A 12,851-nucleotide genomic window follows, 5' to 3' on the forward strand; every position below is an offset into this window, starting at 1 on the left:
TCGGCAGCAGCACTGGACAGCATTGTTGATAACGACATTGTTAAACCAGTAGGCATTGTTTAGTAGGCTACACTATTACTATGGAATGAATTATGAATTATGCTAAATTTAGTCAAAAATGATGCACTGACAAAAAATATTTTTTCAACACTTGTTTCTTAGATCTTAAATGTTCTATAGGTTCAATCTACAAGACCGTATACTGCATATTTAATTACATTTTGCTATCTGAAATGCTGAAAAAATGTTGTTCTGAGTTTAAAGGAGCCTTAGAGGCTCAATATTTTCTCAGTTGCAGTTAAGTAGGTAATTTATTTTAATAAGTATTGTAGAGTTTGAATATCAAGTATTTTTGGTGAAGTTAGTTACAAAGAATACATATCTATGTTAGACCCAAATGAATTTACAATGTTTCATTTCATGTAAACAAGTAAGGTATGTTATTAAGATATGTATATAGGTTACTTTCGTTGTTTAAGAGAAAAAAAATTGTATATCAAACTGTAATTTAAGAAAATAATTGAATTTGTTGACTTATACTTTTCCATACCATAATAGAAATTATTAATTTGTAACAAACAATTTTAATCTTTGATCTAAAAAATAAGTGAAAAAATCACTGTCATGGATTTTTAAGTTGTCTTTTAAATGAAAGGAAAAAGAAATATTTTAATTTAAGTTTTTGTATACTTGTAATGTAAACTAATCGTTTCCAAGAATTTATGTCTATATTTTCTATTGGCTAACTAAAAAAGAATATTGATATAAAAAAAATAAATGTGTAAACTTAATTCCAGTACCAAGTTAAGTCTGTTTTAAGACCCAAGTTTTGCATAACATGTTTAGCCTAAGCATTTAATACATGATATCTCCAGTTGCTTACTGAGATAATAATTTGCCAATCTTTAAAAGTCATATCTGCTTATCTTTTAAAGGAAACAGTATTTGAAAACATAAAGATGCTCGTGTAATCAATCATTGTAACCATCATCAATCATTGTGCTTGTGTAACCTTGACATTGGTTTTTAATGATTTTAGATAAACTGTGTAATGTTTAAACAATTACAAACCTCTGAATAGATCTACTGGTTCAAACCTGAGGGCCAAACTTGCAGCTTTAAAAATTATAAAGTGGCAATTTTAATCACTCCACTATCCAACTTAACTTAAATATTAATTACTTTTATAGGAAAAATTAAGTAGGAAAATAAGAAATGCACAAAATAAAATTATTGCTTTTATTAGTCCCTTTGTCACTGAAAGATAAAAATATACATCTAGATCTCAGTATATCAGGATAGTGTAGAAAACATTCCACGGAAATAATTAGTCTATAAAATATTTGGCTTCAAAATATAAAAATTATCTAAAAACTATTGGTAACAATTAATTCAATGCTTAGCCTAAAATATACAAGCTAGTCTTACAACAAAAATAAGTACAGTACTTAATTCTTACAGATTGTCTAGTACACTTATTGACGATACCAGTGAGTGAAAATAAACAGTGAGAGAATAATAAACAGTTGTAGAAATAAATTGAAAGTACTTGTGAAGGGCTGTCTGTAAAAATATAGCTTGCATGCATATAATTAATTTAGTTGTTCAATTGTTTAGAGCAAAAAATCTCTTATAGATCAGAACTCTTACAAACAGTGTAAATTACTTTTTCCTACAGTCACATGACAAAGTAAACTTCTTTGCACAGATTATAGTACAGAAAGTTGCTAATTGGTGCATCCATACTTACTTTTGCCGCACACCAGTATAGTCCAGGAGCTGAGGGGGGTTGAGCATGCATGAAAGTAGTACGCAATGTTATTGCTGATTATTGTAATATGGACTGTGGTGATCAAAATTACGTATGTCGCCTATTTCAAAAGTGGTCGATAAGGTGGGGGGGAGGGGGCAAACATGGCGGTTTGCGCTATGCGTTAAAACGCTGATAGTTCGAAAACGGTAAAAGATAGAACATCGGTTAAAACGTCGTTGTAATCCTAAAAATGTGGACAACAATAATGGTCATTGGGTCCGAGGTCGTATCTCTATAAATAAACAAGTTATTGTATAAAATATGTAAAAATGGACTTTTCGTGTAGATTTTTTACCGAAAGTAGAATTAATTTGTGAGTGTCGCAAAGAAGTAATATCAAATATCTTTGCTGATAGTTGTAATATGGACTGTGGTGATACAAAATACGCATGTCGCTTACTTTTCAGGTGGTCGAGAACTTGGGGGGAGGGGGGCAAAGATGGCGGAACGCGCTATACATCGAAATGACTGTAGCTCGAGAACGGTACGAGATAGGACATCGGTTAAAACGTAGTTTTAATCCAAAAAATATTACCAATAGAAAAGGTCATTGGGTAAAAAGTCGTATCTTAACTAATAAAAAAGTTATAACAATAATAAGTTTAACAAAATCTACATCGTACAGCTATTTTTTTTGAAAATCGTATGGATTGTTGATAAATAATAGTGTAATTACTTAATTACTTAGCTAAATATTAACTAGATGCATTTTCTTATAAGAAAAAAATATATTATTACGAATACATATGTTTTAAAATGTAAAACACGGCCTCCAAACGCCTTGGGGTTCGTCCGTTAGGTTGCGTTATAATTGCTGCTGTTTTTAAAATAATGATTGCTTGTATTTTGTATTTCATTATACACTGAGTATATAAATGAAATAATGATAAATAAATAATCAAACAAATAAGATAATAATTAAATATGAAATATAATATATAGTAGTTTAATTCCATTGTAAATATAAACACCATAAACTTTAAATTTCTTGACCGCTCTCATGCATTAATTATATATAGATGTATATACATTTGTATCAAAGAAAATATTTACAATTTTTTATTTGTATTACAGGTGCTAAGGGAAATTAAAAAGGTACCTAGTTAAATTCAACAAATAATATGAACAACCAGTGTAATTGTTATGGATAGAATGAAGAGATTTGCCGTATTTTTTATTATAAGGTATTTACTTTCGTAGTAATGTTTTTTATTTCATATAACTGTATTAAATAAGAATCTGTTACATAATCATATTGTAATAACCTACAACATTATAATCATTAAAATTGGATTTGTAGTGGTAGTCTGTATTATGCATTTGATTGCGGCGAAACCCCAAGTATTATATGTAGTTTGGAGGCCGTGTTTTACATTTTAAACCATATTTATTCGTAATAATATATTTTTTTCTTATAAGAAAATGCATCTAGTTAATATTTAGCCGAGTAATTAAGTAATTACACTATTATTTATCAACAATCCATACGATTTTCAAAAAAAATAGCTGTACGATGTAGATTTTGTTAAACTTATTATTGTTATAACTTTTTTATTAGTTAAGATACGACTTTTTACCCAACGACCTTTTCTATTGGTAATATTTTTTGGATTAAAACTACGTTTTAACCGATGTCCTATCTCGTACCGTTCTCGAGCTACAGTCATTTCGATGTATAGCGCGTTCCGCCATCTTTGCCCCCCTCCCCCAAGTTCTCGACCACCTGAAAAGTAGGCGACATTCGTATTTTGTATCACCACAGTCCATATTACAACTATCAGCAAAGATATTTGATATTACTTCTTTGCGACACTCACAAATTAATTCTACTTTCGGTAAAAAATCTACACGAAAAGTCCATTTTTACATATTTTATACAATAACTTGTTTATTTATAGAGATACGACCTCGGACTCAATGACCATTATTGTTGTCCACATGTTTAGGATTACAACGACGTTTTAACCGATGTTCTATCTTTTACCGTTTTCGAACTATCGGCGTTTTAACGCATAGCGCAAACCGCCATGTTTGCCCCCTCCCCCCCCACCTTATCGACCACTTTTGAAATAGGCGACATACGTAATTTTGACCACCACAGTCCATATTACAATAATCAGCAATAACATTGCGTACTACTTTCATGCATGCTCAACCCCCCTCAGCTCCTGGACTAGTATTCCAACCAAACAACACAAAACAGCGTGCTTTTACTAGGCACGTAATACGTGTACGCTTGAAAATAAGTTGGCAACACTTGAAGATACGACTACGATCAGCTGGTGCAGCTTTCCCATTTCGTTCCATGTTTGGATTTATACCTCACCGAAATACGTGTTGTACAGTGTTTGAAAGACTAATTATTTATATGCTTTTACCTACGACAGTTTTTTAAAGTAGCCATTTCAGTCCAGTTCTTAGAATTGAGAAGTTTCACTTTATAGCTGTTTACTTTCATATCAGCATAGTTTCATTTCATATCAGCATAGTTTTTCTCATATCCACACAGGTAACGGACCAATGAGGTTCAAGTATTGAGAGAAAAGAATTAAAATTGTAATGCTTCGAACCAATTAATCAGCTGATCAGCTGATCAGTTGACCAATTTAATTGTTGATCCGACTTGTTCATGTTGATACTCGCGTATTCTTAATTAAGTTGGTGGAAGTCCAAAAATAAATGAAATATTTGCCGAATTGTACCTGATACAATATTATTTATGGTAAGAATGCTGCTAGCAATGTAATATTTAACGAAGTTTAACAAACACGTAATTACAGGAAATCAGCTGATTATACAACAAGTCGTTGCATCACTTTCAGTGGCAATGACAATACACGAAAACTTAACCTCTCTAAAAAATTATCAGTAGTGATTGTTAGTAATTAAATCCAGATTGATAGTAATTAAAAAAACGGTCGTAGGTTAAGTAGTGTACGCAACTCGCGTTAATAGTCTTTACGACACTCGCCAAGGCTCGTGCCTTAAATTTTCTACTCGTGTCGTAAAGACTCACTTAACGCAATCGTTGCGTAAACTACTATATCTTAACTGTAGTAACTGTAGGAAAAATATAATGTGTAACGCGAGTGCAAACTGCCTTTGCTGCACTCGAGAAACTTTGAGTAAATATTTCTCTCGTGCATTAAAGTGTCACTCCGCCCACAAGTTACACAAATAACTCTTACAAGTTCTTTTATTTACATTCTGTCATCACACTCCTAAACAGATGTAAATTAGTTAAATATTATTTGGTATTAGGTTAGTAAAACCAAAACTTCAGCTGGTTGTATAGTAAAACCAGTTACACTTGTTCAATTTGGATTGTTAATTCAAAGTGAACAATCCAAACTTACAAGTCAATTTGGGCGTATGCAAACATTGGTTCAAATGGTAAGTTCATGCCAGACATGTATCTGGGAGCTTCAAGTTCAGTTCAAATCAGCTGTTCCTGCAATTCAACTTCTCAAGTCAAAATGTCAAGCCGAATTGAACATGGAGTAGAGTAGTAAAGACTCGTGGGAAGAAATTGTTTTTAAAAAGATAAATTTACGTTGATAACAGATTTATCAAGCAGGGCCCTCCACAAGTACTAAGTAAGAAGACATCAACTATAGCTAGTTAGATCAGTCAAGTTAGGGTTGGTTTGCTAGGTCTAGACATATACTATGCTAACAAAGGTACAATACTTTGTGCTTAGAAGATCCTATCATTATTGTCAGTTATTTAAAACCTTTAATGTCCTTTTTAACTATCAAACCATTTCCATTATTAAACTGTTTTTAATGCACTGCTAAATTAAGGTATATTAATACAGTCTAAAAAAAAATTGAATAAAAGAAGGTATTGCTTACAGTATTAAGTTTATTGCTTGTTTTTAAAAGGCTCTACTGTAAATTAGGTCTACAAACATTGAAAATTCTTAATTTCTCCACACTAACTCAAAGGGTTAAAGTTAAAACGGTGTTTTTAAAACCATTTAAAACCTACTTTTGTCCTGAAGAAAATGATATTACTTACTACCGGTACTCAGTAAATTCAGAATAAAGATGCAAATTCCGTTGTAAAAATTAATGTATCTCAATAAATCAAAGGATATATATTTTTAATGTAAATATCTATCTTAGTCTTTAACTTTTTATTTTTTAGTTAGTGATAAGCTAATGTAGAAACGTGCTTCTTCGGTTTTGGAAAATGTAAAGGTATGTGCTCATTTACTTTAATTTATATTTTTTGATGATCTATTTTGTCTTGAATATTGAGAAAGGAACTTGAAACAATTGGTACAGGTAAAAAATACAGATTTTGATATTACGTGATACAAATTAACACTTTAACAGATCAAGGATTGTCAAAATAACATTGACAAACATTAGGTTGTAATAATGTAGAAGTTTCTGTTAAAAGCATAAAGAATAACAGAAAGTTTGTTAAAAGAATAGCAATGCATTAAAAAGTGGTTTAGTGTAGTAAATTTACTTGAATGATATACATGACATCCTCATATAAGTGCAAACAATAAAATAGACACATTCAACACCAGAATCTATAAAATTCTTTGTACAAGAAAACTTTCTACAAAGTTAAAGGCTAAAAATTCCAGTTTTTAAGGTTTGATAAAATAAACACATTGTTCTAAACAAAATAAAGTACCATTTTTAAAGTAGGCCTACAGTAGATTATGTGGTATGGTTACTAGTTACTAAAATCACATTCAGCTTTTTAAAACGAAATCAAATCTAATAAGCTTAATTGCACATGTACACAATAACCTAGAAAGAAATATCAATATTTTTACTTGATACTATTTGAGTTTCCTTTACTGTTGCTTTATTTAAATTTTACACAAAAAAGAGTTGTGGTGATCTTATTTCCTGTTCATGTTGACAATAAAATAAGCCAATAAGGGTCACAAAAAATATTATGACAGTATTCTACTTAATATTTAATATTAAATAGAATACTGTCATAATATTAGAGAAATGAAGCTATGGCACATTGGGCTTGTCTAGTCAATAAAATGTTTTAATCTAACTTGGTGTGGTAAAGAAAAGGCATTTTACAAGGGCCATTTCACAAATATTTCCCAAAAAATGTAATCGCAAAATACTGAGTTTATTTTGATTGAAGTAATTTTAAATGGAACTACATATTTTTAATTAATTACCATTTTCTAAACTTTAACTTTTTTGTTTACATTTAAAAGATATACTTACTTATACTGTATACTGATAATGTATAGCTTTAATTCAGATTTTATTATAAAAAGTTCAGATTACTGGTAAATAGATAGCATACAATGGATCCTGGAGGAAAAGTTTATTGTAAAAAAAAATGTCTTTAAAAGGTTGAAGAAATAAAAACAGCCCTTTTTCATGCATTAAAAAATAATTTCCTTTGAAATAATAGTAATTCCATACAGCAGCTAAACAGATTATCCAATAATTTTGGTTACTCAAAATCATACAAAAACACTCTCTAATTCACTCTCTAATTTATCCAAAATAGGGACAGTTAAAACAAGTAAGAAAATCACAGAAGTTTTAGGCAATTACTACAAGACTGTACAAGACTATACATCGACATTAACACATCTATGGTGTTTTAATTGTCCAAATGTACATTGGTAAGACCTTTTCTACAGTATCACATTTATTTCTTTAAACAGCCAAACCCAGCACAAATATAGACATGGGAAATGAATAGAGGTAGAAACCTCAATGTAATGTAATATTGGAGCAATTTTTAGAAATTCAAACGCTTTTTCGTAATCTACAAACAAATTATTACTAAATAAAAACTCTATAGGTGTGGAAAATGTTCCTATTTACACTAAAATGAGTTATTTAAGTTCCTCACTGACACAAAATAATGTATAAGCTTTGGTAATGAGATATATAAGATTAAATATTGCTTGTATTGTATACAGGGTGAGTTTTAAATGAGTTCCCCCCCCTACTTTTTTCTACATTTCGGACCACGTCAGATCATTGTAGAGTAGTAAGTACTTCATTTTGACTGGGTATAAAGTTTTGGCCGCCATCTTGGATCCGCCATATTGGATACAAAGTTTTCTTTTCAAATGTAAAGGTAGCGTTGTGACCCATCATTTTAAACTAATTTTTTATGCTGAATACGATGCTGCAATTCGTTTTTAAAAATCTTGATCCATTCTAAAGTTATCAAAACTTTTTATAACATTATTTTTAGCCCATTTTAACACTGTGCATTTAGAAACTAAGAACATAATCGCAAAATAGTGCTAGATAAAAATAAGTATACACCACATAATATACATTTATCTTTATCTAGCACTATTTTGCGATTATGTTCTTAGTTTCTAAATGCACAATGTTAAAATGGGCTAAAAATAATGTTATTACAAGTTCTCATAACCTTAGAATGTGTCAAGATTTTTTAAAACGGATTGCAGCATCGTATTCAGCATAAAAAAGTAGTTTAAAACGATGGGTCACAACCCTACCTTTACATTTGAAAAAACAACTTTGTATCCAATATGGTGGATCCAAGATGGCAGCCAAAAATTTATACCCAGTCAAAATGAAGTACTTACTACTCTACAATGATCTGACGTGGTCCGGAGTTGATATCTTAAGAAATGTAGAAAAAAGTAGGGGGGGGGGACCTCATTTAAAACTCACCCTGTATATTTTTAGTGTGTGAATAAATTATTTGGTTTCTAATTGTTGTAGAAAGGTAGGGAATTTTTCTGATGATAGGTAAAAACTGTCACATCGTGCACAATTTATTTCCTTAAAAAATTTAAATAACAGATAAGTGTAAGAGGAACATTTTCCTTCAATACAAGACATAGATTGGTGTCCCTAGCTACCTAAACAGTGACTAGATAACGGCGATGTTAGAGGTGACGATATGGCTACATTGTTGATAATATTCTCATGATTGATAAATCAGCTTTTGAAAAACAGTAAAATTTGGTAAAAATATATAAAAAATGTTTTGAAAGCACCTGAATCCAGTAAACATTTTTTTAGTAAATTTGAACTAAAAAGCAGTATTTATTTAAAGCAAGGCTGTGCAATACTTCTACTGATATCATTAACAACAAAAAAACCTTCAGACATACACTTAAATAATATACAGTTTAAAATTTGACTGGGTCTAGTAAGTTAGGAAAAATGCTTTATGGGCTGGACAATATTTATTTATGAAATTATGATTATGTTTTTGATTAACTGCAAACAAAAGGTACAGTAACAATTTTGATAAAGGTAATTTAACCAATAATTAGAAATACAAGAAAAATGTGTAGCCTATACATTTTATTCCAGAGGGCCCAAGAGCTGGAATAAAAAAACCATACAAATATTATTTGCTAGGCAATTGCACCATATCACCTCACCCTCCCCCAGGGCCGTCCGAAGGGGGGGGGGCAACCGGGGCAAGCTACCCCGGGTGCGCGGCTATTTGTATTAACAGTATTACAATATACGAATGCGACTATTACTGCTGGGGGGGAGGGGGCGCCACGACCACGTTTGCTCCGGGCGCCGCCAACCCCAGGGACGGCCCTGCCCTCCACCCCCTGAAACCATCCTGGAGCCACCTCTCATTTTAGGTTGTTATGAAGGAAATTTTTGAACTTTAAAGAGTCACGATATCAGCAGTACCTATAACAGTATTGCACAAACTGGCAATAATTCATATCATTGAGATACTCATAGATAAAAGGTAAAAAAAAACCTTAGCCAATCGATCCTCACATCACCAAACCTCACTTTAGTTGAGAGATTCTACCGACACCGACAGCGCAGGCAGTTCACAGCGGTGTTTGTAGCAACCGTTGCGACCGCCCGGGGGTCGTAGCGGAATCTCCTCTATCCTCTCCAGATCATGCGCAGCCCCTGCGGAGTTCTGCTTGAACAGTCGAGGAGTGCTCTTCACCTCCGAGTCCTCCCGGTCCACGCTGAACTGCCGTTTGAGAAACCTTGAGTTTCGCGGCTTAACTTGACCGTCGCTCGGTGAAAGACAACGGTAATGGTTGTAAGCGCTACTCAAGTCTGGCTCTTCCGATCTGGAAAATTGGGATTGATGATAATGCAGAAAGTAAGATACTGTGTGGGCTTAGAATAAAGCTCAAAATCCTTACATCTGAATTTTAAAATAACTTTAAAATTAAATGTTTACAAACTTTTGAGAGGGAAATACAGTTAATAAGACGAGGGAAGACCGTAAATCTTCAGTTAGTGGACACACAGCTTAATGTTATCAAATTATGTTTATCTATAGTTATAGGTTATGTTTCAGTATCATCTAAAATCATAGAAATTGAAATAGAAATCTGTGCAAAAATTTGAACTTGAAGTTATTATACTTTATAAGCCCTACTGAACGCAAATCTATTTTTTCTGCATCTACATTGTCAGAGGCTGGTAGATATTTTGTTGGTTTCACTCACTTTCATTTTTGACTGAAGACAATATCCAGGATTCATCAGGTACATTGACAACATACACATACATATTACACACAACTATTCAAGAATATTGAGTCCAATATTTTGAAGGACAGAAAAAAGTTTCACTTCCTCTGAGCTAGAAAACCTTTTTTGTCCATCATGCTGGTTGTGTGATGAGTGTATATATGTGTTAGTTATCGGTGTATATAAAGTCCAGCACGGGCTTAATATTTTCTAAACGACAACAGATAAATCAATAAGATTTGGTACATCAACACCACACCTAAAAATCTACTTTTTCAAGGAACTATGAATTTTCTGTCATATGATGGGGACGTCTCGCAAGGAGTCAGAAAGAAATCTTAAATAGGAGCATAGGTCAATATGCACATACAATTTTTTAGTAGAATGCCAAAAAACCGCACTTCTAAAGGTTGATCCTGTGCAAAATGGCGGCTGTTCAAAGATTTCTTAAATCCGCCATTTTGAATCTTTGAACGACTGCCATTTTTTACTCAGGCGTTCTTTTGAGCTTGAATTTACGGCATTGTAATCTACTAGTGAAGACCTTTAATTTGATGTGCATATCGACCTATGCTTACGTTAACAATTTTCTTCCGATTCCTAGGGCTCCCTGATAGGAGTAAGCGTATAATAGCAATGCAAATTAAATTAATCTTTGAACAACTGTCATTATTGGCTCGGTTGTCCGTTTGAGTTCAAATTTGCGGCATTATATTCTGCTAGTAAAGACCTATAATTTGATGTAGACTACATGCCAACCTATGCTTCTATTTAAGATTTCCTTCTGACTCCTTGCGGGACATCTCCATGATATGACAGAAAATTGATAGTTCCTTGATAAAGTAGATGTTTAGGTGTGGTGTTGATGTACCAAATCTTATTGATTTATTTGTTGTCGTTTAGAAAATATTAAGCCCGTGCGGGACTTTATATACACTCTGGTGGGTCTTGCATATCATAAGACAAAAATAAATGTGAGTGAAGCCCACAAAACGTTGAATATTGACCATTGTCTACCATTTATTAAATAATACCTCGCCTGATGGTATGCAATTTAAAAATAAAATGTCAGACTGTGGATTTGATGACAAAACGTACCTTCTGCCAAGGGAGTTCAGGTTAGTCGTGCTCTTGGAAGTGTTGATGAAAGACACACCCAGCAGGTCAACATTGGCCTCAGATGTAGAGAAGGGTGTGGAGATGCCAGATTGGGCAGCAGAAGACATCCTCTGGTCTGTTGAGAGACTCTTCTTGACGGGAGGTTCTGGAGATTTGACATCATGTAAGGTGATATTGCCTTGGTCAAACGTCATCTGTCTCTTCCATCGCTTTCTGTAAGCAGGGTACTTGTAAAGGAACGGATTTTTAACCATGGTTGTTCTACTCTGATGTTCTTTGATTTGACGGAAATATGACACAAATCGTCGTCTTAAGGTTGATTCACATACTGACATACATCATATCTGGCACGTCACAGTTCAGTCAGATCAGTCTCATCACAGTAAAAAAAATGATTCTTTATGGTTTTTCTTTTGCGCTATCTACACTCGTCCGGAGCAATTCCGACGCAGCTCCTCCAGTCACTTTGCCGGCGTCCGTCAGTCAATTTCAGATTTCTTCCCACTGATTATGGGATTGTTTGAACGCCTGACAGACGTTTGATGTAATGTATGTGTTTTAGTTTTAAAAATAGTGATTTTGTTATTTAAATAATTGTGTTTGTATTTTAAGTACTGTACTATTATTTTCACCACACTATGATGTTTTTGGCTGTATTACATACGTTAATTGGTGGCTGAAAGTTACGTTTTGCTGGCGATGCCAGCTGTCCATAATTTGGGGACCGAGCAGGTTTTTACAGGCCGGGGCCGCAAAATCAGCTGTCAGCTTACTTTCTTAAAACATGAATGCATTTTAAATACACAATCAAAATCCATAGCATTGCAAAAGAATTGTGTTATTGTCGCCGTTGCCTAGCAACTATTTATTTTTATTTTTGCTGATTCCTCAAATTATTTCTTTACATAACCTTAAAGTTGTAGTTGTGTTGACTATCAGTGTGCATTATTATAGTGGTGTAATAGGGTATAGTGGTATAGTGTGGTGAAAAATAGCGTTCGTACCACGGGCCGAAATGGTTTTGCAGCTCTCGATCGATTTAAGTTCTCGACTTCGTCTCGAACTTAAAAACTATCTCGAGCCGGCAAAACCTCATTTTCGGCCCTAGGTACGAAATATACTATTGTAACAATCTTCAAGATGGACGATAGAAACATTTTTAGAGTAGTTTGAAATAATTCTTGGCGCTAACATCACTGTAAATAAAGTGACGGAAGACTTACTGAAAGTAACGGACTGACAGACGACTGAGGATGCGACTGAACTGTGACTGGACTGATGTGTGGCAATCGACCTTTAGCTTGTGGATGATCTCATGAGAGGTAAAAGATTTAGTTTATCTTGCAATGAATTAGTCCATTAAATCACTAAACAACATTGGATAAAAGAAATATGACACTGTAGGCCTATTGTACCTTCTAGCAATAATTCATAAAGTAATAAAGATGTTAACAA

The 12,851-nt window shown here is 33.1% G+C and overlaps 1 protein-coding gene across 1 annotated transcript in view; it reads right to left on the reverse strand.

Annotated features, from left to right (window-relative positions):
* Positions 1 to 9,554: 9,554 nt before the first annotated feature.
* Positions 9,555 to 12,851, reverse strand: part of LOC128991676 (retinal guanylyl cyclase 2-like) — a 104,460-nt gene continuing 101,163 nt past the window's right edge. Inside the window, exons 22-23 of the mRNA XM_054414770.1 lie at positions 11,376 to 11,609; positions 9,555 to 9,869 (exon numbers count right to left, since the gene is read on the reverse strand). Coding sequence (XP_054270745.1) covers positions 9,575 to 9,869; positions 11,376 to 11,609 — 529 coding nt within the window. The 3' untranslated portion in view covers positions 9,555 to 9,574. The remainder of the gene's footprint in view (positions 9,870 to 11,375; positions 11,610 to 12,851) is intronic.

The sequence above is a fragment of the Macrosteles quadrilineatus genome, unplaced genomic scaffold (assembly GCF_028750875.1).
Source record: "Macrosteles quadrilineatus isolate MER2022 unplaced genomic scaffold, UCM_ALF_1.0 Scaffold_4__1_contigs__length_99947679, whole genome shotgun sequence".
Taxonomy (NCBI): domain Eukaryota; kingdom Metazoa; phylum Arthropoda; class Insecta; order Hemiptera; family Cicadellidae; genus Macrosteles; species Macrosteles quadrilineatus.